At 39.6% G+C, this 26,945-nt stretch overlaps 1 protein-coding gene across 1 annotated transcript in view; it reads right to left on the reverse strand.

The window, feature by feature from the left end:
• The window catches only part of slc7a5 (solute carrier family 7 member 5), a 38,439-nt gene extending 15,516 nt beyond the window's left edge, over positions 1-22,923 (reverse strand). The window contains exons 1-5 of the mRNA XM_051951452.1: positions 22,021-22,923; positions 15,486-15,611; positions 2,037-2,142; positions 318-362; positions 90-213 (exon numbers count right to left, since the gene is read on the reverse strand). Coding sequence (XP_051807412.1) covers positions 90-213; positions 318-362; positions 2,037-2,142; positions 15,486-15,611; positions 22,021-22,570 — 951 coding nt within the window. The 5' untranslated portion in view covers positions 22,571-22,923. The remainder of the gene's footprint in view (positions 1-89; positions 214-317; positions 363-2,036; positions 2,143-15,485; positions 15,612-22,020) is intronic.
• Positions 22,924-26,945: the final 4,022 nt, after the last annotated feature.

Consider the following 26,945-nt stretch of genomic DNA (forward strand, 5'->3'; position numbering starts at 1 on the left):
AGAGGTCATTTTTAACTCACATTGGAAGGTATTAAACTGTTCTTCACACCGTTTCTACAAACAACAGAGCTTAAAGTGTGTGAACTCACCACAGCTACGGCCTCCGATTGCAGCATCTGATCTGGGGACAGTGTTGTGAAATAAGCCAGGTTGGTGAGGACGTACACGGCAGTGACGATGGGCAAAGAGATGATGATGGCTCGAGGAAGGTTCCTGCAGGAAGAAACGCAACAGTCTGAGTTGTACATGTAAAAAAAACCCTGCAGACTTTCAATCACTCTCCTGCTAACGTAGTATTCTAAATGGTGTGAACTCACTTGTAAGGCTCAATCATCTCCTCGGTTACGAAGTTCAAGTAGTTCCTGGAAGCAGAAGAGGCGAAATATGAGATTCTGTGCAGTTAAGAAGCAAAACAGATGTAATTGATAACATGCAACTGGCTTCAAGAGGCTTCTCAGAACTTTAAGATTTAAGACATTAAGTGATTCAATTTAGAATTCAGTCCAATATTACTAATATATACACCCCACACTTTTGCACCTAATACCTTTTATATCTTCTGTTGCTGATGCATATGCTTACATGTAACTCCATATTTTTCTGCACTTTTTGCACAGCTTTAAGGCATTACTTTTTCATATATGTCCAGTAATGTACACTATCCAGAAGTGTCTATAGTTCTTCTTCTGTCCTTACAAGAAGCTATCACACTGTTTCCATACATACACTTTTATGTCTGAGTTTTCTCCTAGATTTTCTATCAGACTTCTGTATTCGCAGGATTGCTGCTGATTCATGTGGTGAAATTGTATCATGAAAAGAAAATATCATGCTAGTAATTACTAGGGCTGGCCCGAATAGTGATTTCTGGCCTCTGAATATTCGGGCCCTGGGGGAATATTCGGATCCATTCGTCTGGTCTCCCAGGTTCAAATTTTGCCTTTGTTTTGTCCCTTAGTTAAATTGAAGAATTCCCAAACAGCAGAGGTCTTCAGCATCTTGTCTTATGTTTATGCAACGAAGTGAAGCATGACGTCAGAGTCGGCAGCAACCCGGCCATTTGGGTGGTGTTTACAAACACGAATGGAGGAGCCGAGATGAGTCGAAGTGGGCCGAAGGCGAAGGGACGAGACGAGCTCTGAATATTTTCGTCTGGGGGGAGGAAGGGGTGATCACATAGACATATGTGTATATGTTTATGTGATCACACGACAGGATGAGCCGATGTGGGCCGAAGGCGGAGGGACCAGCCCTACTAATTACTCTGCCAAGCAGAGTGGAGTCATGTGACCATCAGCGTGTGTCTGTCTGTCTGTCTGTCTGTCTGTCTGTCTGTCTGTCTGTCTGTCTGTCTGCAACATCACTGAAAAACTGACCAACAGTTTTGGATAACAGTTTCAGGGAAGGTAAGAAATGACACAAGGACCAAGTATTAGATTTTATCAGTGATGCAGCTTATAGTCTGGATCCATGGATTTGTTAAAGATTTCTGTATGATTGCCAGATAGCAGCACTACTGTAACCATGACAACAAGTGAACGCTACATCAGCTGCCACCTGACGATCACATGATTGTGATCCTACTACAAATACACCACTGACGACTTATCCATCGGAAATGATACAAGGAACAATTTATTAAATTGTGGGGGTGTTTCTGAGTCCCATCAACTCCCGCCGCCCGCTACATATTTAGGTCACATGATTCGGTATCCGTACATAACGTACACATGTATAACAAACACCTGTGCTCAGCGTGAGGTCATTGTGTTTGTGGGTACATCTATATTAAATGGACACATTCTATGTTGCTGTGATTTCTGATCATCAATAACTAATAAATAAATGCTGCATTTCTAACAATGCCATACGGGGGAATGAACAGTGTTGGAGGAGTACTGCGCTCTCTGAGTGTTTTTCTTGTATACAAAATGTTGTGGTTCAGTGCTTGACCCATTTCCATCCTTTTCTCCAAGGCGGCAGCATTAACATTTTAATTGAAGGAAACTGGATATTTTGCAACCCGATCAACTCACCAGCCCCCGTAGGCGAACAGGCCGCTGTAGAGCGCCAGGCCGATGCTGCCGAACTCATATTTGGAGCCCTTGAAGGAATTTTCCGGAAGAAGTTCATCGGTTCCACCTGCAGAGGACAAACTGGATTAGGACAAACACGAAAAGCTCCTCCTCAGTCTGAAGAACCCGAGACGTGGAACAGTCAATGAAATACACAAACCCAAAAGGCTTTAGAAGAGGGAGAACGTATATATTCGGCTTAGATCCGTCTCAGTAAGTGGATCAGAGGCGTTCTGCAGAATTCCTGGAGCTGAGATGTTCAATAAGTGACCCAGACTGTGGATCAGTGGGTCGGCCTGAGGCTCAAACAGCACACAGACACACCAGGCTACAATAAATCTGTGGTTCAATGCCTTTCTTTAAGGATAATTCTTGTTTATTTACACCTGAGGTATTTACTTCGTGGTTCGTACTAACTTTGAGTTGTCCACCTTTGTTGCAGAGATTTGGGGAAGAACTGGCACAAAACAGAGTGCAAATAGTGTTTGTGCAAAAAAACATGACCTTCTTGATGTTTTCCAAAAAACGTGAATCATTTTAAACTTTGTAATATACAGTAAAGGTGGAGAAAACACAGTTAGCACGACCCAATGAGTCCCAACAGATACACGAATGGACAAAACAGCTGCTTTAAATGAACCAGAATTATCCTTTAGATCAGTCTCTGCCTTCTTTTGTTGTTTAATAAATTCTAATATAAACATCACTGACCCATGATTAAGGGCTTCAACTGAATACACACTTTATTGGCATAAATTTGAGGTAAAAAAACGGTTTTTCTTCTTCTAAAATGCCTTTAAATGACCTTTAACCTTCCAAATCAAAAAACCTATGAGCAAATTTGAAAGACATGTTATCTTTTTAAAAAATATCACCATAATTTCACCATTTATTCATGTCAGAAACTCTAAAAACAGAAAGAATTTAGGAATTTTCAACTTTTGTTTCATTGAAAAACTTAACCAAAAACTCAAAATCCACATATTTCGTCCATATCACTGTATTTTGAATATCTGATATAAAAAGAATAGCTAAAAATGCATTGTTTGGTTCAAAAAGAGTGTGTAAAAAACAAAAAAACCTGCAGTCCCCAGTGCAATCATGAAGCCATTAGAAACTCAACTGCAATCAACAGTCACAGGACAAAAAACGTGTTTTATTCGATTGGAAAATGGAACCAGAAGCTGAAAGTCAACATATTTCATCAAACATCACTATAGTCTACATATCTGACAAAAAATATTGGTAAAAAATAAATCACTTGGTTTAAAAAGATTCTGTAAAAGACAAAAAAATTCTGCAATACCTGGCGCAGTTCTGAAGCAATTAGAGACTCAACTTCAGCAATCTTTATTTTGTAGTCCAGCTGTGTCATAGGGCACAAATGATATTTTTTTAGTTCTCTCCATTTCTAAACATGGTTGTGTTGTTTCCATAGAGGTGCAGGATTTTAAATCGCAGCAAAAAAAGAACCCACAGTGAGTAAAAATGTGACAAGAACAACAAACGTCCGGACACTGATTGGGGTCAGAGGGTTCACGAAGACATGGTGTAACAGGAGGGTTTAGACGACAACAATAACACGTCTAAACTTGTAATTTTGCATATTTGTAGCTTGTAAAATGCTAATTATCTTGACTTGTTTGTTAGAGGTATTTGTTTTGGTTAATGGGGAGCTCGCAGACGTCGGCGTCCACACATAGCAGAGAAGCTGAAAAGGGAAAGCAGAGAGTATTTACTCATGAGGATTTATATGATTTCGCCGCTTTTCTCTGACCTCCAGGTTCCTGCCGGCTTGTTTCTAGGGATCCGAGTCACATTCCTGCTGCTCTCTACATGCTCACACATTCTCAGACATGGCGACGGTTGCTAAACCAACAGCCCCGGGCCGCTGTTGGTACTGGGAAGGTTCGCCCTAAGCCACCGTGCAGCGTGGGAAACGTCTGATTACCGCTGTCTGTCTGACCCACTGTCTCACTTAGTGCTACACCTATTATCAGGCAGACAGATGTGGCGGCAGCGGTGCCCTCAGACAGATGTTAGACCTCGAGCTGTGCCTGAGCTGACCTGGTTTCAAACTCATCACCTGACGCTGAGGTTCTTTCAAGGTTCTTTAATCTTGCTGACGCCACTGGTAGACAGAAGGACGCTACTTTATGCTTCAGTTTCACATCATGTCAGAGGAAATACTGTAGTTTTTACTGCACTACATTGTAGGTGAACAATATAGAAAGCTGTCAAATTATCCTCTAACCTCTGTTGCCTTCTCTTAGAAAAATCACAGAACTGTGATTAACGGCTTAAACTAAACACACACTTTTACTGGCATAAATACGGGGTAAAGATAGATGTTTTGTGGTGAAAGAAAATGTTCCTGTAGGTTTAAATGTCTTAAATGGCCTTCAAACATTCAAATCCCAAAAAATTGCTAACAGATTTGAAAGACAGTTTCTTTGGTGGAAAAAAAACTAAAATCACCATTTTATCAGAGGCAGAAACTGTGAAAACATAAAGAATTTTTTAATTTTCCTTTCCATAAACCACTCATCTATGACATGCCATTCTGTTGGAAAACTTAACCAAAAGCTTAAAATCAAGATATTCCATCAAAATCATTATATTCTACATATCTGATATAGAAATTTGCTAACAAATAAACTATTTGGTTTCAAAAAGATTCAGTAAAAGACAAAAAAATATTATTATCAACAAGTAAAATAGGTTTAAAAGACAAAAAAATGTCTCATAAATACAAGACCTTCAGTCCAACAGTGTAGATTTGTATTAGTGTATTGACAATATATCGGCATTCGGGTAACTAAATACAGATTGATGGTTTTGCGTTGGTGTCTCTTTGCTGACTATTTATGGATACAGAGTGAAGGATTATGGGAATTTAAACAAACAGAGGTTACAGATGTGTGCTTCATGTCATCAAGCCAAGTGTATGTCACTCTTCGGCAGTGTTGGTATGTATAAATTGAATGCTGATTGGTTGAAAGATTGGCTTGAACCAGAATGGGCCATGGTTTCTTTTGGCAAAATGAACATTGAACAGGTTTATAAGAAACTGCTGGATGCAACAGAACTTGGTTTTCCCACAACTTGGACTTCTATCTTTTCCACAGCAGGGCACATGTAAAAGCAGAAACATGAATGAGAAAAGCCTACATTTCTGATCTTCCATTTACCCATCCACTGATCCATCCATTTATTTATCATTCATCCATTTATCATCAGTCCATCAATTGATCCATCCATGTATTGGTCCGTTCATCCGTCCATCCATCCATCATGCATCCACTGATCAATCCATTCGTTTATCATTCATCCATTTATCCATCTATCATCCATCCAGCCATCATCAATCTTTGCTGTTGTTCCATCCATCCATATATCATCCATCTATCATCAGTCCATCAATTGATCCATCCATTTATTGGTCCGTTCATCCGTCCATCCATCAATCCATCCATTGATCCATCTATTGGTCCACCCATCCAGTCATCATCAAGCCATCCATTGATCCATCCATCCATCCATCCATCCATCTATTGGTCCAACCATCTAGTGATCATCAAGCCATCGATTGATCCATCCATCTATCTATCAATGCATTAATTCTCTTCTGTTGATCTGGGGTTGAGTCGTGATGGCAGCAGGGTAAGCAGGGTTGAAGACAACTCTCTTCTGAGCAACACTTTGACTTCTGGTTCTACCCTAGTGTTTCCTCCCAACGATAGACATGCCCAGAAAACCTTCAAAAGTAAGTCATCAAAGAGGCAACCTAATCAGAATGATCTCAGTTGGATGCTTCAAAGAAGCAGACTCTATTCTGAACTTCTTCCGGATGTCCAAATTCCTCAGTCTATCCCTAAGGCAGAACCAAACTACCCCACAGAGGAAACTCCTTTAGCATCTCATTCTTTTGAGCACCACTCAGAGCTCATGACCAGCATAGGTCAGGGTTGGGATGTCGATTGACTAGTAAATCAAAAGTTTTGCCATCTGGATCCATCTTCACAACAGAAGCTTCACCAATCCATCCGTCCTATTCCTGAACAAAATCCTGAGATGCTTAAACTCCTTTCCTCACCCGAAGGGAGAAATAAACCAGTTTCTAGAACTGAAATTTCTGGTTGTACCACATATTTTAGCCTCCGTGTAACAGCAGATAGCAACAACAGGTAAGCAAGCACGAGGCATAACATGTTGCAGCCTTTAAACTCGTAAAAATACATGTCCTGTACATGAATGTGGACTAGTGGACATGAGACATATTTGGCATACAGCTATGTATTACATAAAAATGGAAGTAAAGTATCAAAAGATTTATGATAATAAACTTTCCTCTATGCTAAAATTCACAGATCTGCTTGCAAATCACTTATTTAGTTTCCATGTTTGCATGCAGGATATCTGCAAAAACATGGCTTTTTTTGTTTGTTTGTTTTAAAGCCAGCTGAGAAGCCACACAAACAAACCACCCCCAGGCCTTGTTTGTTCCAGTCTTGGCCAGTCAACCTCCCCACTTCTCTTGCAGCGTCTATCAGGCTTAACATCAGATTTGTTCCTAACCTTTAAGGGAGGTGAAGTCAGACTCAACAACATCTCCTGCTCTTAATACTCCTCTACCCTGGGAGAGGAGGTTTCTGTTGTAAAATAAAAGCTTGTGATGTCATTTTACAGTGACTTCTGGGGGCAAAGAGGTTATAAAGCAGGGAATACAAGTAAATCCAGGTACCTTTTTGTTTAGTCTTTCATGCAAAGTGCTCTGTTTAACAAGTACTTGGCAGAATCTACTGAAAAAGCTTCTTTCATTAGGAGAAAGACATGTTTTATTCCAGTGAATTAAAGCCCAAACCTCCTTCTGTTAACTGGCTGTGGTATAAAGGAACCCTTTGCTCGGTTTGTGGCAGACAAAACACAAATCTATTCTTCTTCCACTCTTTCAATCTGCACTTTAGGGCCTCATTTCTTCTTCTGTTCATCCCCCTCATTACCTTCCACCACACTGGTCAGGAAACACTCGACTGGTCACATGAGACTGGTGCCAGGCAGTGAAAGTGACACAAAAACACACATCATGAAATATGCATGAACAATGGAGGACACACACACACATAGGTGCACTCAGGCCAAAAACACTGAATGAACTCAATAACTGCCTCTAATTAATAGAGAAGAAGAAGAAGTAGTTTAACATGTTGGGGAGTCTACTTATTTGGTTTATTTCCGGAGTTAAAGTTGGTAAATTAAGTATAGAACAAGAATATTTAGGAAGATAGCTTTAAAAGCATACTTAACACTTCACCAATTGACCAGTTTTCATAACATTTTGCAGTTTCCGGAGGAGACATTCAGCCAATTCATCAAAAACCACCAAATGCCATTTTTGTATTCCTTATTTGAGCAAATATTGAGCAAACAAAATGTATTGTTATAATTAGTGAGCAGGTAAGTACATTTGTGTGCTTTAGATTGCTTTCTTCCAGTCTTCTATGCTAAGCTAACCTAATTAACCAACTAGCTTGAGTTGAAAGAGGTAACAATCTGTCCATTTTAAACTCTGTAATTTAAAAATTGAGCATAATTGTCAACATTTTTTAAAACTTTTACCTAAACAATGTCCAAAAACTTACATTTACTTTGTACAAACAGGTTGCTGACTTGTCAAACCCACGAAAACAACATTTTTTGGAACCTAAATGAAATTTGAATGTGGAGGTTGTGATAGTTTTAAGGATTGAACTTGCACAGACAACAGTTATGTTGACCTGTTAATACAATTTATAGGTTCATCTCTAACCTGGATCAATAATTCAATGCAGGTAGGCAGTGTGCAGGCGGAATTCAAATGACAAAACTTGTTTTTTGCATATTAAGTTGCGTCTAATGGCAAATCTTAGTATATTAGTGCATCTACTTAGCAGTGACTTTGTTTTCATTCAGTTTATAGTGAGATTAGCTGCTCTGCTAAGACCGTGATGAATGAAGTTCTCCACGCTTCGGAAAAAAAAGGATTATTTGTGCAGAGGGAGGGACTGAAGTCTGAATCAGACTCTGTAAACAGACGTCTTAGCAAACACACACCTTGATTCAGCGGAAAAGTAGTTCAAGGTGATGATGACGCCAACTTTAAAACGAGGTCAGATAATACTGGCGTGTAAGTGCGCTAGTGCTCGTATTAATAAATCATGTCATTGTAACGTAGTTAAAGAATAAGAAGGCCGAGTGTTGCTACAGATTCAGTGTGAAAGGATGAAACTTGGCCGGTTCACAGGAGATCAGCCTCTCCGAGTGTTTCACTTCCAAACAGTGCGGGCGGCTGTCAGATTGAGAAAGCAGGGTTTTACTGAAGCTAATCAGATTATGTTGGTCTCTAATCTGAGACACCAGCAGACTCTGACCTTATGAGCCACAGAAACACTCAAGACACGGTTCTACTAATGGACCTACTTCACTGAAACCTAAATCTAACCGTAAAACTGAGTCTCAAACAGACATAATTAGCCTCATGTGCAAAGGTCTGCTCAATATGCTGGTTTTAAAGCTAGAGTGGTGCCCATGTGGTACCACTCTTGATGTGAGTATCCTCTAATTGATTTTAATATACGAGTAACCTATAACAGAACAATTGAAAGGCCAAAATGCATGTGTCAGATTTCAATTGGAAGGCAACATCTTCTAGTTTCTGACAATGTGCTTGTTTAGCATGTGGCTAAAGGTCAACCCAAGGTACACTGGTTCAAAGGAAGTTTTCATGCTTGCCGACAATTAGCCACATTTGAATACCAATAGCTCGGACATGCAAATCACCACAGATCTTCCACATCTGGTTAACCACACCTGCAAGAAATTCCAAATAACCAGGACCAACCTAATGGGAGGTAGGGACTTTCTGATGAATGGCTGAATTGTGAAGAATCTAACCGATCTAGCCATGTGTAGCAAGACCACATTGAGAAAGTTCATGCAGGAGGTCCTCGGTTTATGACGTCCTCGATCTACGGCGTTTCTTCGTTACGTCAGAACTGCTTACAGGGAACTAGTTGGTGAGCAAAGCGGATGAATATGTCATAAACATTTGTTTACATTCACCTGTTGTATGCCACCTTGGATTGTGCAACATTTGCCAACTTTTCGTCCTTATTGTGGCTCCCAAGCGTAAGTCAGACTCTTCTTGTTGTTGTATTCATATTATGTTCTGTTATCTTCTTGTAAAATGACTCATACATGCACGAAAGTCGTGCATGACTTTTCCGAAGATCTATATCGTGATGCACGTAAACGGTTTTGTTTAGATTTTCGCCAGAGTTCCAACCTATGGCAAAAATCGACGTATGCCAGGTAGTAGGAACTTAACTCCGACGCAAGTTGAGGACCTCATGTATATTTATACATAATTCTAAGCCAATTCTAACTGGTTTAAACAGGGAAGTTCATCTTCAACACTGGCTATATCTACATCAGAGTGCTTCCCTGCTATAAAAAATTACTATAACTGATACATGTTGCTAAAAACTTTGGGATTATTGCTTCTAAACTGAATCATTCTTGCAAGAAGTACTTTCAAGGTGCCTGTACTTCTGTTTGTTGGTATAATCAGAACAACGGCGCTCGTGTTTGGCTAAACCTACGTAAACAGTTATTAGAGGCAGTATGATGATAAAGACTAAAGACTAAAGAACAACATGAGACTTAAGACGACACAGAAGTGACGCTTTGAGGACTAGAATTACAATCTGGCAACAAACCATAACAACTATTGAACTGGAGCAGTTTGCTGTCAGCTTATGTGGATTACGATCGTTTCAAGAATGAAACAAAAGCACTTCTTGCTTCTGTTTCAGAAAAAGTTAGAGCTCGTGTTTGGCATTTGTTGAAGATCAGTGGGATCCGGTTTGATCCACTGGAACGAGGTGAGGATGAATAAAAAACAAAATCAAGTGGTGGAAAAATATAGTTGAAAAACGAAAGTTTTTGTGGCCGTGGGAACATTATGAGGAACAAGAAGGTGTAAAATCAAGAAAGTCGAGGTTGTGGCGGTTGACATTTAAAGGTTATAAATGTGTCACACCCAGCTGGCAGAGAACATTCCTACAACATTAGCTAACATAAATTCTAATCATGTTATTCATTACAAACAATATTCCTATGAAGTTAAAAGACCTTCAGCTTCAAAGAACGTTTGCAGGATGCTGTCAGATTGTGTTCCATGATACCGAAGACACAAAGTTCTCAAACAATATTCAAACATTTCCACATGTTAGATGATAGTTTTTAAAATAAATGTTCCTGAAAGGTGATATATTAACACAGGTGGAACATTCTGACTACAACGTCTTAAAGATGTTTTGGGGACGTTGTTGAGGAACACAGTATAGGACGTTCTTCTATAAAATATCCTCATATTGTTCAATGAAAACAAAGGAATTATGTGTTCCATTATGTGTTCCCTTGAGAACATCTACAGAACATTGCAGGCAGAATTTTCCATCTTTATTGGTATATCATATAACAGGAACATTTTTATAAAAATCATCACCTTGATGACATTGGGACATCTTTTGTTGAACGTTGGTTTGAGAACGTTCCTCCTCTGTTATCATGTAACATTGTGAGAATGTTTAAGAGTAGAGTGTTCTACTATGTGTTCCCTCAAGAACATCCTCAGAACATGGCAGCCAGAATGTTCCATCTTTGCTGATTTTTTTAATCACACTATAGGAACATTTTATAAAAATCATCTGAGACCTTGGTAGCATTGGGGCGACTTTTATTAATATTGGTTTGAGAACGTTCCTTCTTTGTAATCATAGAACATTTAAAATTTCTACCTAAGACGTCCTTTGAGCATTGGATTAAAACATTTACTTGAACTTGTAGGTAATGTTATCTAAAGCTGCTGCTGTTTCCTGCTGCTAAGCTACCAGCTCCCCACCTTCCTTCTCATTAACCTCCGTTCTAACCTCCTCCCATTCGGTTCCACGTCTGAACAATCCTCCCCACTGTTGAGGTTCCCACCAGTCAGCTGATCTGAGACCTGCGACCTTCACACAAACAGACGGACTGTCGCTTCACTCACCATGAACTCAAGTCAAAGTCGACCTTCTGAACAAACAGGTGCGTCTCTCAGCTCGACGTTTCCAAAGAACATAGAACATAACTCACTAGGAATGGTTGTAGTTTGGTTCGGATCTGGTAATGTGAGGGCAACAGAAGTAATTTAAACTAGGCGGTGTATTTTCCAGAAAGCAGATGTAAGATTTTCCACTTTTTTGTAGCTAGTGGGAAGTGAATACAGTGGGCTGACCTACTTTTTATTGAACAAGCAGAAGTTAATTAAAGCTCTGAGATGAGAACACGGAAGTAATTGCAGCTGTTCAGGGTTCTGTATGAATATAATGAGTGTGAAACTGGTGTTTTTGGTACTTTAGATATTTGAATTTGCCATCTAAACACTGGATTCTACCTCTATGTACTGCTAACAAGCTTTTGGATATACATTTACATGTAAATAGCCTGAAATAAAACTCAAAACATGTCTTACCTTTTATTTTATTGCCACAATTTGATCTAAAATTCAACAGCACCTCCAAAAAATGACCCATTTTTGGAGGGTGCTGCAAATACATCACAAAATTTGCATTTAACACTCGTAGTTTGGCGTTGTAGTCCCAGTTAAACCGAGATTGTAGAGAAACCTGCTGACTTTCCAAGCTGAACCTCATGTCAGAGGTCGTATTTGGGCTCCACATAGACGAAAACACAGCTGGAGACACTGATGTTTTTTGTACTGCTATGTACTCTTAACATACTTTTGGATATATATATTCATTTAAATAAATGCGCTATTTGCATTTAAATACCCCAAAATTAAAGCTAAAGCTCAACTTTTGTCTCGTCATGTTTTGATCTCAAATGCCTCGCAAAAAACACTGATTTTTTGGGGTCTACTGCAAATAAATGACAAAAAATACTGAGAAAATTTGCATTTAGCCCTTTCAGTTTGGTGTTGCAGTTCAAGTTAAACTGTAGAGAAAACTGCTGCCTTTCAAAGTTGAACCTCACACAGGATGTTTTTGGAACTATTCGCATTTGAAACAAAATACTAGATTCTACTGCTATGTCCTGTTTAACATACTTTTGGAACTATATTCATATAAACAAATGCACTTCTGCATGTAGTTAGCCTTAAATAAAGGCTAAAATCTGCATACTTTTGTCCGATTGCCATGTTTTGATCTTTAATTGAATGCATAAGCAGCAGAAATGACATATTTTTGGCGGGTCCAGCAAATAATTCACCTAAAAACCAGAGAAAATTTGCATTTAGGACTTGCAGTTTGGTGTTGCAGTTCAACTTAAAATGTAGAGAAAACTGCTGCCTTTCAAAGTCCAACCTCTCACAGGATGCTTTTGGAGCTATTTACATTTGAAACAAAACACTGGATTCTACTGCTAACATTCTTTTGGAGCTATATTCATATAAATAAACGAGCTTTTTGCATGTAAATGGCCTGAAAAAAGATAAAACTTGCCGACTTTTGTCAGATTTCCATGTTTTGACCACAAATTCAATGCATAAGCAGCAGAAATCACATACTTTTGGAGATTCCTGCAAATTATTCACCAAAAAAACAGAGTAAATTTGCATTTAGTTCTTGCAGTTTGGTGTTGCTGTTGTAGTTAAACTGTAGAGAGAACTGCTGCCTCTCAGAGCTGACCCTCATGTCAGATGTCACATTTTTGCTCCAGACAGATGAAACAGATGAAAGCAGGCAGATTAAGTCCACAGATACTCCTCTTTGAACAACAAATTGTGCTGCAGCTCAATCAAAACTGACAAAACGTGCTCTGCAGCAAGACTCAAACACATTGGCCGCACGCTAGCGGTTTCCCCTGTGGTGGGTTTTCTGTCTCTGGTTGTTATTTTTCTGTACATTACATCAGCGCTGCTGCTTCACCGCAGGCAGGAAGAGAAGCCGCCATCGGAGAGCATCCGGGCTTAGCAGCCAGCAGACGGCCAGCGGGGGGGAAATAAGCCTGCAGCCACCCAACAGAAGGCTTCTGTATCGTTGGGAAGTGTCACGTCACCTCTGATATGTAGGACTGCACATCATAGTAGGCATGAAGCCTACTATGATGTAGCAGCCAGAGGAGCCTGAGGTCTGACAGCTGCACCGCCGTCCTCTAGAGGGCAGAGTTTGATTCTCTGAGCCAACAGACGCTCCGTGTTCATGAGTTCCTGCTTGCTCAAACAGACTAAAGTCTTTTCAGTGACTCAGACTTCCAAATTAAAGGAGCGGAGTTCTACTTAAGAGCCTTTGTGTGGCTTTCTGACATTTCTGGCGGCACTTCACAGCATTCTGTGGTCGAAACGAGGGTTGGACTCGACTCCAGGAAGCTACGCGACGACGGCACGCAATCCTCGACACTTACCAAGAATACAACCACAATAGTTTAATCAGATGACAGGAATCCACTGAGATGTAAAGTTTAGGTATCTGCACCACTATAACCTCCCAGATATCCTCAGTTAGAGTTCATTTGTGTTGGAGAAAGTGATGCTTTTGGTACTATGGGCAATTCTACTGCTTTGTACTCTTAACATGCTTGTGGATAGATATTATAAATATGTGTCTTTTTGTATGTAAATAGCCTGAAAAAAAGGCTAAAACCTGCCTACTTTTGTCTGCCATGTTTTGATCTCAAATTAAAATGCATGACCAGAAAAAAAAATCACATATTTTTGGAGAGTTTACTGCAAATAAATCACCAAAAATGCAGAAAAAACTTGCATTGAACACTCACACTTCATTGAAACTAAAAGTTTGTTCATCTGTGCTGCTAAAACCTCCCAGAAATTCTCAGATTCAGCCAACTTGTGTTTGATTTCGTGTTTATTTTATTCCAGGAATTGTTGTTTTGTCTATAAAAAACGCTCTTAAATTGTGTGATCTAATTTAGGGAATCTCCCATCCGAGGTTGTTTGCTGATGCAACAGCAGGGAGGAGCACATGGCAGCAGGCCGCTGGTAAAAACGACCACTCCCTGTTTCAGGTTGAGTGCCACATGTACACAGTAAACTGTCAAAGCCTGTGAGTTCCTGCATGAAGCCCTAAACCTGCAGAGCTCATGTATGTGTAAATCAGCTTTGTAAGCAACCGCATGTTTGTTGCAGGTTTAGACTGTTTAAACCCAAAAAACCCCAAACACGTGCGGGAGAATTAACCTTGAAGAGTGTTACAACTCAAAACATTTCAAATTTCACAGAAAATAAAGTATTAAAGCCGCAACAATTAACTGATTGATCAATATCAACCATTAAATGGATCACTAACTATTTAAATTACAGGTTAACTGGGTCAGTTTGTACGAAGAAGAGTTTAAATTCTCTAATTCCAGCTTCATAAACTTGATTATTTTCTGCTTTCATTCCTCCTCTGTGACAGTAAACTGAATATCTTTGTGTTGTGTAAAAAACAGGACACTGATTTCATAATTTTTTGATGATTTATAGACTGAACACACTCAATAATCGAGAGAATAATCCACAAATTAATCTGCAATGAAAATAACTTCTACATGCAGCCTTAAAAACTCGATTTAATTCAAATTCAGAGAGTTTGTGGAACATAACATTTGTTTTTGATGCTGCAAAAATATAACATGTGGCATTTTAGAGGAACTTTATGCCAAACTGCCCTTTATTTTGAGGTTTGGGATGCTAGTTTGATGCTAAAATGCTAATAATCGTGTTAAAGTATACAGAAATCAAACCGCACTTAATAGAATATTTTATATTTAGGTTCCTGCCAATGTGGTTGAAATCCTTGTTGCATTATATCAGTTTATATTATGGCAGCAACAAGGTTTTTTTTTTCCCATTCTCAATTAATCTGTTGATTATTTTATTGAATAACTGATTTTCGGTTTCCCCTAAAAGCCGAACAAATGTCTTGTTTTGTCCACAATCCAAAGATATTCAGTTTTATTGTCACAGAGGAGAAAAGAAACAAGATTTAAGAAGCTGGAATCATAATCAATCAATGATCAAAACAGCTGATGATGTCTTAGCTAGCATCACACTAAGGTAAATCAACGCTATGTATAAATGAATTAAACTGGTCTTAATTACAACGTATTCAACAGAAATGTGCAAAATGGTAACTTCATATTATCACATCAAAAGCTAAAATTAACCATTAAGTCCTTTGTCCAACATGATGATTTTGTGTTAACGTCATGCTTTTGTGTAAATTCTGTAGATAATTTACTTCTCTACTGTTGGAAGGTGTGTCGTAGGGCTGATAAAGACATTTACGACTCATGATGGGAAACTGAAACCTGTACCAACAGTGAAGCTGCCGTAGCGCTCTAAGTAGGTGCGCTTTTACGACGTACCTTGGGCGATCTTGACGAAGCCGATGATGATGATGAGTCCGAGCGCGAGAAGTTTGGCTGCAGCGAAGAAGTCCTGCACTCTGGTGGCAGCTCTCACACTGTAGCAGTTCACGAAGGTCAACAGGACTGCAGAGAAAGACAGGAAGTAAGACGTTAACGCAGAAACCCGGGTTCTAGTTTGGTTTTCAACTTGAATGTGAGTCAGAGTGTTTAGAGGCTCTTGTTTATGGAAAATAAATAAAAATGTCCATATTATCTATGTAGTTCCCATGTTAACATAGGCTCCAAACACTGACTAAAAAAATTATTTTTAATGTGCTTTTATTGAACCAACTGCACCAATACCCAGTAAATTAGACAGAAAGTTAACTTAAATAAAACATTTCATCTATAAACGGCTTCCTCTCTGTAGGGCTGGCCCGAATAGTGGTTTCTGGCCTCCGAATATTCGGGCCCTATTACAGATGAACATCCGAATATTCGCTCCGGCCCCTAACGTCTGATCAGGGGGTGGGGGGGTGGGGGGGTGTATTCGGATATCGCCGTAGTGAACGAATATTCGGATATTCTGGATATTCGGGTCCAGCCCTACCTCTCTGTAAAACATTTTCTTCTACGCTCAACAAAAAACATCTCTTAGCTTGACTCCGTCCTCATCTATCATGCTAGCTAACTTCGCAGTTGCTATCGAATTAACAACAATTAATCTGCAGGTAAGTGAGGCTCCATAAAAATTATATGAAAAGAAACCCAACAGATTCCCTCTGAGCAGTCTTTCTGCAATAGTTGGTAAAAAAAAAAGTCAGTTTCAGAAGAAGTAACCTTTGGCAGAAGCAGGTTCAGGAAGGGCAGACGTCTGCCTCAACCAGTTAGAGTGAGGGAAAGAGGTATGATAGATGGATAAAATGATTGTTCTTAATCGTCACACATCAGGTAGTCTTTTGCGATGTGTTTATTGCGCATGTTGATGCTGCAGTCACAATGAAAACATAATTTATTGTTCAGCATGACTGCCCTCCCACACTGAATTCTAGAGGTTTCAAATTAATATGCAGTCAGCAGTGTCTTAAAAAGTTTTAGAGGTCATAAAAAAAAGAAACTTTTGGCAGAACCAGGCTCAGGGAGGGCAGACATCTGCCTCGACTGGTGGGGGTTAGGGAAAAGGAATTAGGAAGAAAACTAATTTCTGATTTGTCACTATGTATTAGGGATCATAAAACAAAAGTGCAACAGTGCAAAGAAAAAAACTCTCTTTAAAGAGGACGAAACTTTCAGCAGAAGCAGGCTCAGGGGTGGCAGATGTCTGCCTCGACTGGTTGGGGTTAGGGAAAAGGGTAGAGAGAATAAAAGGATATTTCTGATTCATGTAGTTTTAGGGATCATAAAACTAAAGTGTTACAGCGCAAAGAAAAATCTCCTTTTAAATAGGAAGAAACCTTCAGCAGAACCAGGCTCAGGGGTGGCAGACGTCTGCCTCGACTGGTTGGGGTTAGGTTAAAAAGCAGCGTAAATAAATACATGTTCTTCATGTAAAAGTCTTTTTTTTTCTTGGATTTGTTTATTGTACATGCTCATGTTGCAATGATGTGGAAATTAGATTCATTATCCAGCATCACTGCCCACTCAAACTGATATCGAATTCTGGAGTTTTCAGACTAAAACAGCATCAGTGGGATTTCCAAAAAGTCTCATTTTTAGGGGCCATAAAATGAAAAGTGCAACAGTGCAGAGAAAAAAACTCCCTTTGAAGAGAAATTAAACTTTTGGCAGAATCAGATTTAGGGGGGCAGACGCCTGCCTCGACTGGTCAGGGGTTAGGGGTAAAAGTCAGAGAGAGTAAACAGGTTTTTCTTTTTTTTTCAGGCATCAGTCAGGCTCCTGTGATGTGTGTTTTGCACGTGTTTATGAAGCAATGATGACAAAAATACAACGCTGGTGTCTGCCCAGACTGAAATACAATCCAAAAGTTTTCAAACTAAAATTAGGCCAGGAGCGTTTCCAAACAGTGTCAGTTTAAGGGGTCATAAAGCAACAGAGTGAAGCAGATGCGAGGCAGCAAAAGTGGTGCATTTTATAACATACAAGCGTGAACGTAGCCTCACTGGGTGGTGCCACCACTGCTGACGGAGTTCATGTCTTTCCCCCGATCCTCCCCAATATTTATAGTTGCACGAGGGTACGTCTCGCACAAAGAACACTTGTGCAGTCATAAATATTGTAAACAGTCGTTCAGATTGCCTCGTGCACCTTTGAGGACGCAACAGCGGTCGTCTTTGTGTGCACGTGTCTCCATGCACTTCTCACAACACAACGTGACCCACAGAAGAATTAAAGTGCCAGTAAACAAGGTGTCGAGAAAATGAAAAAGCCCCTGCAGCTGCCCCTCTCTGTCTTTTTTTTTTAAAAGCACATGTACAGCGCTGCCGGTATTCGCCTCGCTCCTGGTCCCTGTTAGGAGCAATTAACTGGAGCAGCAGGTCCCTTCAAAGCTCCTAAAGCAGGTCGGGGGCCACAATGGAAGGACAAGACAGCACAAAGAGGCTCTGTGTTAGAGGCCGAGTACAGTAGAGGAGTGGACACACACACATAAATGGACATGCATGCACGAGTGTGAAGTTGCACAAATTCCCACAGAAACGGGTCAAACGGAACAATAGCCTGCACCAAAATAGACGTACTGAGCCGTACATGCACCAGTAGTTGCACCAGAGCCGTGCATGCTGAAGCCAGCAACAGTTGCAAAACACACACACACACACACACTCACACACACACACACACACACACACACACACACACACACACACACACGTTATGTTTTTCTATCATTGTGGGGACTTACCATTGACTCCCATTTATATCTAACCTCTAACCCTAACCCTAACCTTAACCAAACCCTAACCCTAACCAAAACAATGGCTAACCCTAAAGAAACGTTTTTACATTTTTACTTTTTTCAGTAACAACAACATGGCCAAGAAAACACTGTTTAAACTTGTGGGGCCCGAAATGAGGTCCCCACAAGTGACATAGTTTTCGGTTTTCCTACCGTTGTGGGGACATTTGGTCCCCCACAACGGAGCAAATGCTAGAACACACACACTCACACACACTCACACACACTCACACACACTCACACCCTGATAACTGAGCCTCGGCGTGGTCATGTGGTCTCAGGATTTAGCCTCCGAGTCAAGCCTGAAGATTAGGAACCAGAGTTACTAGCTGGCACCGGACACACACTCTGATTACACATGCATGCACAATGTCGTGTGTAACCACGTATCTAAGCAGAGTGTGTGTGTGTGTGTGAGAGAGTGTGTGTGAGAGTGTGTGTGTGTTAAAAAAAAAAAAGGAGTGCAGAGGTGGAGGGTTACTAGAAGCAGATACTGGCGCTAACAGGCTAAAGCGGCTAATAATCCAGAGTTAATCCCGTTACGGCTCTGAAACAAGGCGCAAAACGGACCATGTGTTTGTGAAATGCATTGAATTTATCACACCGAACCTGCAGCAAACATTATTTAACTCTTCTAACACACACAACGCATTTCTGATAAACACAGGTGTGGGTTTAGTTCAGAAATGAGGGCGAGGTACGTCAAGTCGGGGTATTGGGATTCAAATTTTGAGCATCAAACACCTAGTTTCCTACATTTTTGTGCAAATTTGCACATTTTCTGTATCAATTGATGTAGGAAATATCAATACAAATAAAAACAGAGTGTCAGGTGACACATGTTATGCTTTACTTTAATAGAATTACAGTTTTTAGGTGTTTTTCTTGTCATATTTTTGGGATATTGTGGCATTTCTGTGATTTTTTTTGTGCGAATTTGAAAATTTTCTGCATCAATCTATGTAGGAAATGTTAATACACATAAAAAAAAATCTGTACATACCTTATTTAGTTACAACCTAAGGCCACAATATATTTTATGGTTACCTTACCTTAAGAGTCAACTTTAACTTGACTAAATAAGTCAATTTTACAGTTTTTAATTGAATTTCTTGTCATATTTTTGGGTACTGTGTTATTTTGGTTAATTTTTTGTGCAAATTTGTGCCTTTTCTGCATCAATTTATGTTTAAAATGTTTATACAAGCAAAAAAAAAAACAGGTGATAATTCAAACTATAACAGAACATAACACGGTGAGGCTGTCAGGAGTTCTGTTCTGTGTATAAACATTGATGCATTAACTCGTCTCATTTATTATTTTCCCTGTTGAGTCACACGCATGCAGCAGATTTTAGAGCAGCCTACAATACATAATGTTGTACTTTAAATGAGCTTGACTCCATTAGTTAATTTTATTACTTCCTATTTTTAGTTAGGGACATAATGTGCCTTGTATCCTGTTAAATCTACAAAATTTGAGCCGATATTGGCATTTTTGTTGCTTATTAAGCTCAAAATGATGAAGAAATGTGCTTTTAATTGTATTTTTTTCAACTTCTAAGCATCTCATTTAAACATATACTCACAATAATGCAGATGCCTACAGTATATTTGACTCGATAACTTAATTTTATTCCATTTTAAATATATTTCTCTTGACATTTAGGAAGATTGTGGCAATTTTTGTGCATCTTAAATGACAAAAAACTCAAATTTTACAAAGACAAAAAATAAAAAAATTAACTAAATTAGATGTAGTCCCACCTTCAATATACACTTACAATGACAAATTATCTTTAATTTTTCAGTTTTTATTGTGCAAATATCACTAATCACAATGGAGAAAATGTAAATGTAACACTTTGGGTGCACATCTGTAATGGTAAATTATCTTTTTAATCACATTTTTCAACATGTACCCGTCTCATGTCAACATATTCCCACACTTAGAGTGAATAATTATTCCACTGGAGCAGCCTATGGGGTTGAACTCGACTCAGTAAGTTAATTTGACATTTTTTAAGTACATTTTTTCACATATTTAGAAACATTTTGGCATTTTGCGGCATTTTAAGTGACATAAAATGAACTGAGTTACTATAAAGAGGTCATTTTAATTCATATTCATGATGCAATTAGCCAATTTGGCAGGCTTAATTTAAATTGTTTACTAAATGCTGATGGTAACTGACTCCATGTGAGAGAACATCAATAGAGTTTGTATAATAAGTTAATCAAGTACAGTTTTTGTCATATATAGGAACATTTTTGGCATCTTTTAGACTCTTAAGTGACAGAAAATGATTAATTTTATTTAAAAGAAGATTTTTTAATTGAAATTGTTGACTATATGTTGAACTTAACTGATTACATGTGAGTGAGCATCATCCTCAGCATCACCAGAGCTGATGCAATATGTCAATTTCATTGTTTTTAAGCATATTTTTAGGAAGACTTTGGCATATTTGAGCTTCTTAAGTGACATAAAATGATTTTTAAATAAAAAATAAGACTTTTTAAATTGAAATTGCTGACTACATGCTGACAATAAGGGACTCATATGAGACAACATCCTCCTCAGCATCACCGGAGCTGATGCAATAAGTTAATTTGACTGTTTTTAGGTATACTTTTCACACATTTAGGAACATTTTTGCATCTTTTAGCCTCTTAAGTGACTGAAAATTATTTGTTTGATTAAAACAAAGATTTTTTAAAAATCAAAACTACTGACTAAATGCAGAATTTAACTGCCTCCATGTGAGAACATCATCCTCAGCATCACCAGAGCTGATGTAATACATCAATTCGACAGGTTTTAAGCATGTTTTTTTTTTTTTTTTACACATTTCGGGACATTTTTGGCATCTTTGAGCTTTTTAAGTGACTGAAAATGATTTGTTTTATTAAAAAGAAGACTTACTTAATTTTAAAAAAAAACCGTTGACTGACTTGAATTTAACTGCCTCCGTGTGAGAACATCCTCCTCAGCATCACTAGAGCTGACGTAATATGTTAATTTGACAGATTTTAAGCATATATTTTTACACATTTCGGGACATTTTTGGCATCTTTGAACTTTTTAAGTGACTGAAAATGATTTGTTTTATTAAAAAGAAGACTTACTTAATTTTAAAAAAAAACCGTTGACTGACTTGAATTTAACTGCCTCCGTGTGAGAACATCCTCCTCAGCATCACTAGAGCTGACGTAATATGTTAATTTGACAGATTTTAAGCATATATTTTTACACATTTCGGGACATTTTTGGCATCTTTGAGCTTCTTAAATGATAGAAAATGTCGTTTTTTCATAAAATGAGATTTATTTAACTAAACTTTTTGACTAAAAGCTGAATTAACTGCCTCCATGTGAGTGGACATCATCCTCAGCATCACGCAGCTGATGTAATATCGCGGCATTTTTCACCACCGGCAGCGCGCTCGGACGGTTGTAGCTGTGCGCGTGTGCGTGCAACCGGCATCGCACGTGGTTTTCTGTTGTTTAATGAATATGTGTGAGACTCAGGTGAGCCCAGGTGTGCTAATTTCACGCAGGAAGTAGAAACATGTGCACATCGTGACTACACCTAAAGTTGCATCATCCCGGCTCGGCCCGGCCCGGCTCGGATACTCACGGATGCAGAGGCAGGCCACCAGCTTGGCCCCGGTCTCCGGCACCGGACACACCGGGAACAGTGGCTTCAGGAGGTAGGTGGCGAAGACGTAGGCGACGATGTACTGCGAGGACGGCCGGATGATGAGCAGCTCGATCCAGAGCTTGAGGAAGGCGGGCAGGGAGCCGTACACCTCCAGGATGTAGGCATAGTCCCCCCCGGACTTGGTGATGGTTGTGCCCAGCTCCGCGTAGCAGAGGGCGCCCACCGTGGAGAAGACCCCGCACACCGCCCACACGATCAGCGACAGTCCCACCGAGCCGGCCTCCCGGACCACGCCGGTCGGGGTGACGAAGATGCCCGAGCCGATGATGGTGCCCACGATGATGGCCACGCCGTTTAGCAGGGTGATGGTCCTCTTCAGCACTACCCCGTCCTCCGCTCCGTCCTCTGCCGGGCTCCGGGTGTCTCCTCCGCCGGACCCCGACTTGTCCAGCATCTTCTCGGTGACCTGCTTGTCCTCCTCCCGGTCCGCCGACGAGTTGGAGTTTCTCTTCTTCACGGCAGACATCGCTGCTCACTAGTTTCCTCTTTTTTCCCTTCTTCTTCCTGGACGCTTCCCGTCGCTCCGTCTCCGGCCGCTGCTCCTCTCTTTGTCTGAGGGAGAGGTCTGATGCTCGGGCCGGGTCAGCCACGAGGAGTCGGTGTGTGTCTGCGGTGATGAGTCAGAGCGGCGTGTTTCTCCGTCTCTGCTCTGACAAGTACAAAGAAACTGGAATTAACATCATGGCCCTCCTCAGGTCCAGCCCCTGACGCCAGCTCCCCGCTAGCATCCCGCCCTCTGCTGGTGGAGCTCCGGTACCGCCCCGGTAGTACCGAACCCCGAATCCACCTCCTGACAACGGCTGTCAGGGACCAGACCGGGGAGTCTGCAGGGGCCAAATAATAGGTGGAATAAACATTTATACACATAATTTGTTAGTGTGAAGTCATTATTTGGGTGGACCTACTGGAAATACTCGTCAGAAAGCAGTATTTTAGGTGGACAGGAAGTAGTATTTTGAGTGGAATAAACCTTTAAAACCCATAACTTGCTAGTCAGACAGTACTATTTGGTATTAACCCGTTTAATCCCACTGGCAACAATTGTTGCCGCTCGTTTTCTTTTCATTTTTATTCTCTAAAAGTGCTGTTTTGGCTTTGGACAGCTAATGCAAGTTTTAAAATCAAAGAAAAGGTTGTCTCCTATAAATTGCATCAATGTCATGTAACTAGTGTAAATGGTTACATGACTAGGCCTCTTTACTTCCTGTCTGCACCCATTTTTCAGGGAAAAATTTGGGATTAAACAGGTTAATCACTCCAATGATATAAGACACTGCTGACAAAGTTTTTACTCAACATCATCGTTTCTGTGGCAGAAATGTTTCTAGGTAGTGTCTACAAATACGGACCTGTAGCCTGTGGCCTACGGGGCACTTTCCCTTAACATAAATATTAATGAGCCAGACATAAATATTAATGAGCCGGCTGATGAACGTGCTTGGTGTACCTCTAGCATCAACCATGTTTCTATACAACTTCTTTTACCAACTAACTTAATTTTCAGTTTCTTTCATGTTTCTTGCTCATTTTGTGCACATGTGGTCAACAAACTGTCTTGTAAATAAAGTTTTTAAAAGTCTGTGTATCCACGAACCCTTAAATCGCAATAAATAATCTTCTCTTGTAGATTAGTCATGAAATACTTTCTTAGCTCCAATACAACCACTGAATATTTTGTGGTAATTATGTATCATTGATGTGAATTAGTGCCACGTGTACATTTGAAGTCGTGTCTATATTTGAGTTGGCTCAGGAGGGACAACGTTAAAAAATAAGAACATTTGATCTACGGGAGAATAAATATTTGCAGGAAGTACAGAATGGTTGAAAGCCTGACAGATTTATATTCCATTCCATCTTGAACTGTCACCTTGTACATTCATTTTCACTTTTTCTAAAGACATTTCCACCACGCGAAGTTCAAACAAAACCACAGCCATGTATGTATACTTCATGTCCGAACCAGCAACAAGGAAATACCAGCGGCACAGCACAGTGGCAGGAAATACGGAGCAATGTTGCATCAGTTTTCGCGCCAAACCCCAAAAACCAGCTGGACCAGTTGTACTGTGTTGTAATCTTACTGAGCAGCCTGTAGGGAGTTCCAAGAACAGATTCTGTCAGAAGCATTGTGTAACCTAAGTCTAAAAACCTCAGCGACAGATATAAAACACAACATGTTATCTACTTATCTGAGGAATGCAAAGCGTCTTTCTACAGAAACCACTTTGTAGAAGAGAGATTGCCAATGTTTAAAAGCGAAATTTCACCTATTGTTGTGATGTTTTAGCAAGAAGATCAACACTGTTCCCTCAGGAAGAAGAGTAGAAACGCTAAGGTAAACGCATGCATCTTTATTTTCTACAGTAACCAGGGCTCTCATATTCCCATGGGAGGTGGGGAACACCCTGAACACGCTGACAAAAACAACATCCACACCTATATGGAATTTAGAGAAGCCACTTCACCTAACCTGCATGTTCTCTGATGGAAAAAAGTTAGAAATTCTACATAGAAAAGCTCCTCAGGTCTTGCTTTGAGCTGACTGTAGGTGAATTAGCAGCAATACCAAAACACATCAGACAGTAAAAGCTGCAACATTGAAGGAAAATCCACCTTCAATCCAGAGAAATAAGTTTCAAGACAAGACTCGATGCTTTCGTCTTATGGAAAAGCTTGTTTGTTATTGCTATATACAGACCTGATCAAAATCTTAAGACCAGTTGAAAAATTGCTAGAATTTACCTTTTGCACATTTGGATCTTAATGAGGTTTTAAGTAGAGCTACAATATGCAAAAGTAAGAAGGGGGATTGTGACAAAAAGCACTTTGAAAAAGTAATTTATTGAAAACAACAAGTAAACTGAAATAGGCTGTTTAAGACCATCACTCAAAAAAAATGTAAGAATGTAAGAAAAAATGCATAGAAGTCATTTTTACTTCATTTTCTTGGGGTTCTTGTTAGGTTAAGTGTGCTCTTCAGACTATGCTGTGGTTTTAACTCTTGTAAATTCCACCAGGATGTACACATGCTCTCGTTTCCTCTTCTGTCTCTCTTTATAGCTTTGTTGTGTCACGTCCTGTCGGTAAATTCAGACACGTGGCTTCACCAAAACCAGGAAGACCTCATGTGTACGGAAACAGCAGTGATTTAAATGAAAGTGTAGCTCACAGCAGAAGTACCTAAACTCACCAGGTTCTAAATCAGATTTGCAACACTTAAATGGACATTATGACAACAATAAACTGCAGTAAAGGAAACAAAATATTAAGGAAAAAGCGTTAACGTACCATGTGTCCATTTCCAGACTCTAAATGCCCTTTTTGGAGAGCTGACAGCCAGCGGTACATGGAATAAATAGCTCAGCTTAACAGACAGAACAGAATTCAGAACACCAAGACAGCCAAAAGAAGTGCATTGTGAAAAACGTAAATAAATAATGGTGTAAAAGTGAATAAATGTTTGCAATATGTACCTAAAGTTGCTGCTAACAGTAAAAGTCTGCTAGATGCATGGAGAAAAAAATGGAAATTGTTTACTTACAATCAAAACTGTTCGATTAGAGCACGGATAAACAAATAATAAGGTTAGAACTGGAAACAGCTAAATGTAGCCTATTAGCTATAGCTTTAACTAGTGAATTACAAGCTACAACCAAACTGCAATAAACATTAACTGGATAATTACAAACTTTCATAAGACATTTTTTATGAAATTCATTGGTAATTACATTAATTTAAAATGAATTCAAATGAACACATTTGGAATTCAGAGGTCATGGTGCTGAAATGATTCTTGACATCAGAGACCTCCTGACTCAGTATGAACCACCCAGACCACTCAGAAGCTGCATTCAGCTTCTATGCCCCATATAGATATGGAACAAACTCCCAGAAAACTGTAGATCAGCTGAAACTCTCAGCACATTTAAGTCCATTCTGAAGACGTACCTGTTCTCAGCTGCTTTTGATTGAGTTATTTTAACTCTTATTTTATGACAGTTATTTTAAACAGCCGTTTTCTGACTCTTGCTTTTGATCTTTTTACTGTTGTGTTTTTCTTTTAATATTTGCCCTTGTTTTCTGACTTCTGTTTTTGACCTTTTTACTGTTCTGACTGTTTTTTAATGATTTCATAAATGTTTTCTTTTGTTTTTCTTTTAATAATTGTTGCATCTTCTGTTTTAATGTCCTTGTAAAGCACTTTGAATCACCTCGTTGTTGAAATGTGCTGTATAAATAAATTTGCCTTGCCTTGACAGTGGCCGTAAGTCAGATAAAAAAAACCCCACTGGAACCACTGGATTAGACCACTGAATTAAAAACCACTGCAAAATGTCATATTTAGTAAAAACTTTATTCGATCATACTGTTAGTCCTTGACATTTTCAGACAAAACAATTGTTTTTAAAGCCGTGGTACTTCATTTTTCTGAGGCAGACCAACATTTTCCATTTTTATTGACTTTTCACCACCTGCTGATCTGAGTGTTTCTAAGGCCCCGTCCACACGAAGACAAAACGCTTAACAGTTTCAAAAACGATCGCCGTAAAGACGTAGGCGTCTCAGAAATTGTGTGCGTCTACACGAATGCACTCGATACGCATGGAAATGCTGTAAAACACTTGCCAGACCTCTAGGGGCGCTGTAACGATATGACGGAAACGCGCAAACAGAAGAAAAAACTGGGGGCATGCGCACTTGCGGCAAAAGTTGTAAACAGAGAGCTTCATCATCACATTTGCTACACTGTACGCCGCCATTGTTGTTGTCGTGGCCGCGTGTGGCGCATGCATGTCAATGAAGATACGAAACTATGACGCAACCGTTTCTGAAAAGCA

Source organism: Acanthochromis polyacanthus, chromosome 8 (genome assembly GCF_021347895.1).
Source record: "Acanthochromis polyacanthus isolate Apoly-LR-REF ecotype Palm Island chromosome 8, KAUST_Apoly_ChrSc, whole genome shotgun sequence".
NCBI classification, from domain to species: Eukaryota; Metazoa; Chordata; class Actinopteri; family Pomacentridae; genus Acanthochromis; species Acanthochromis polyacanthus.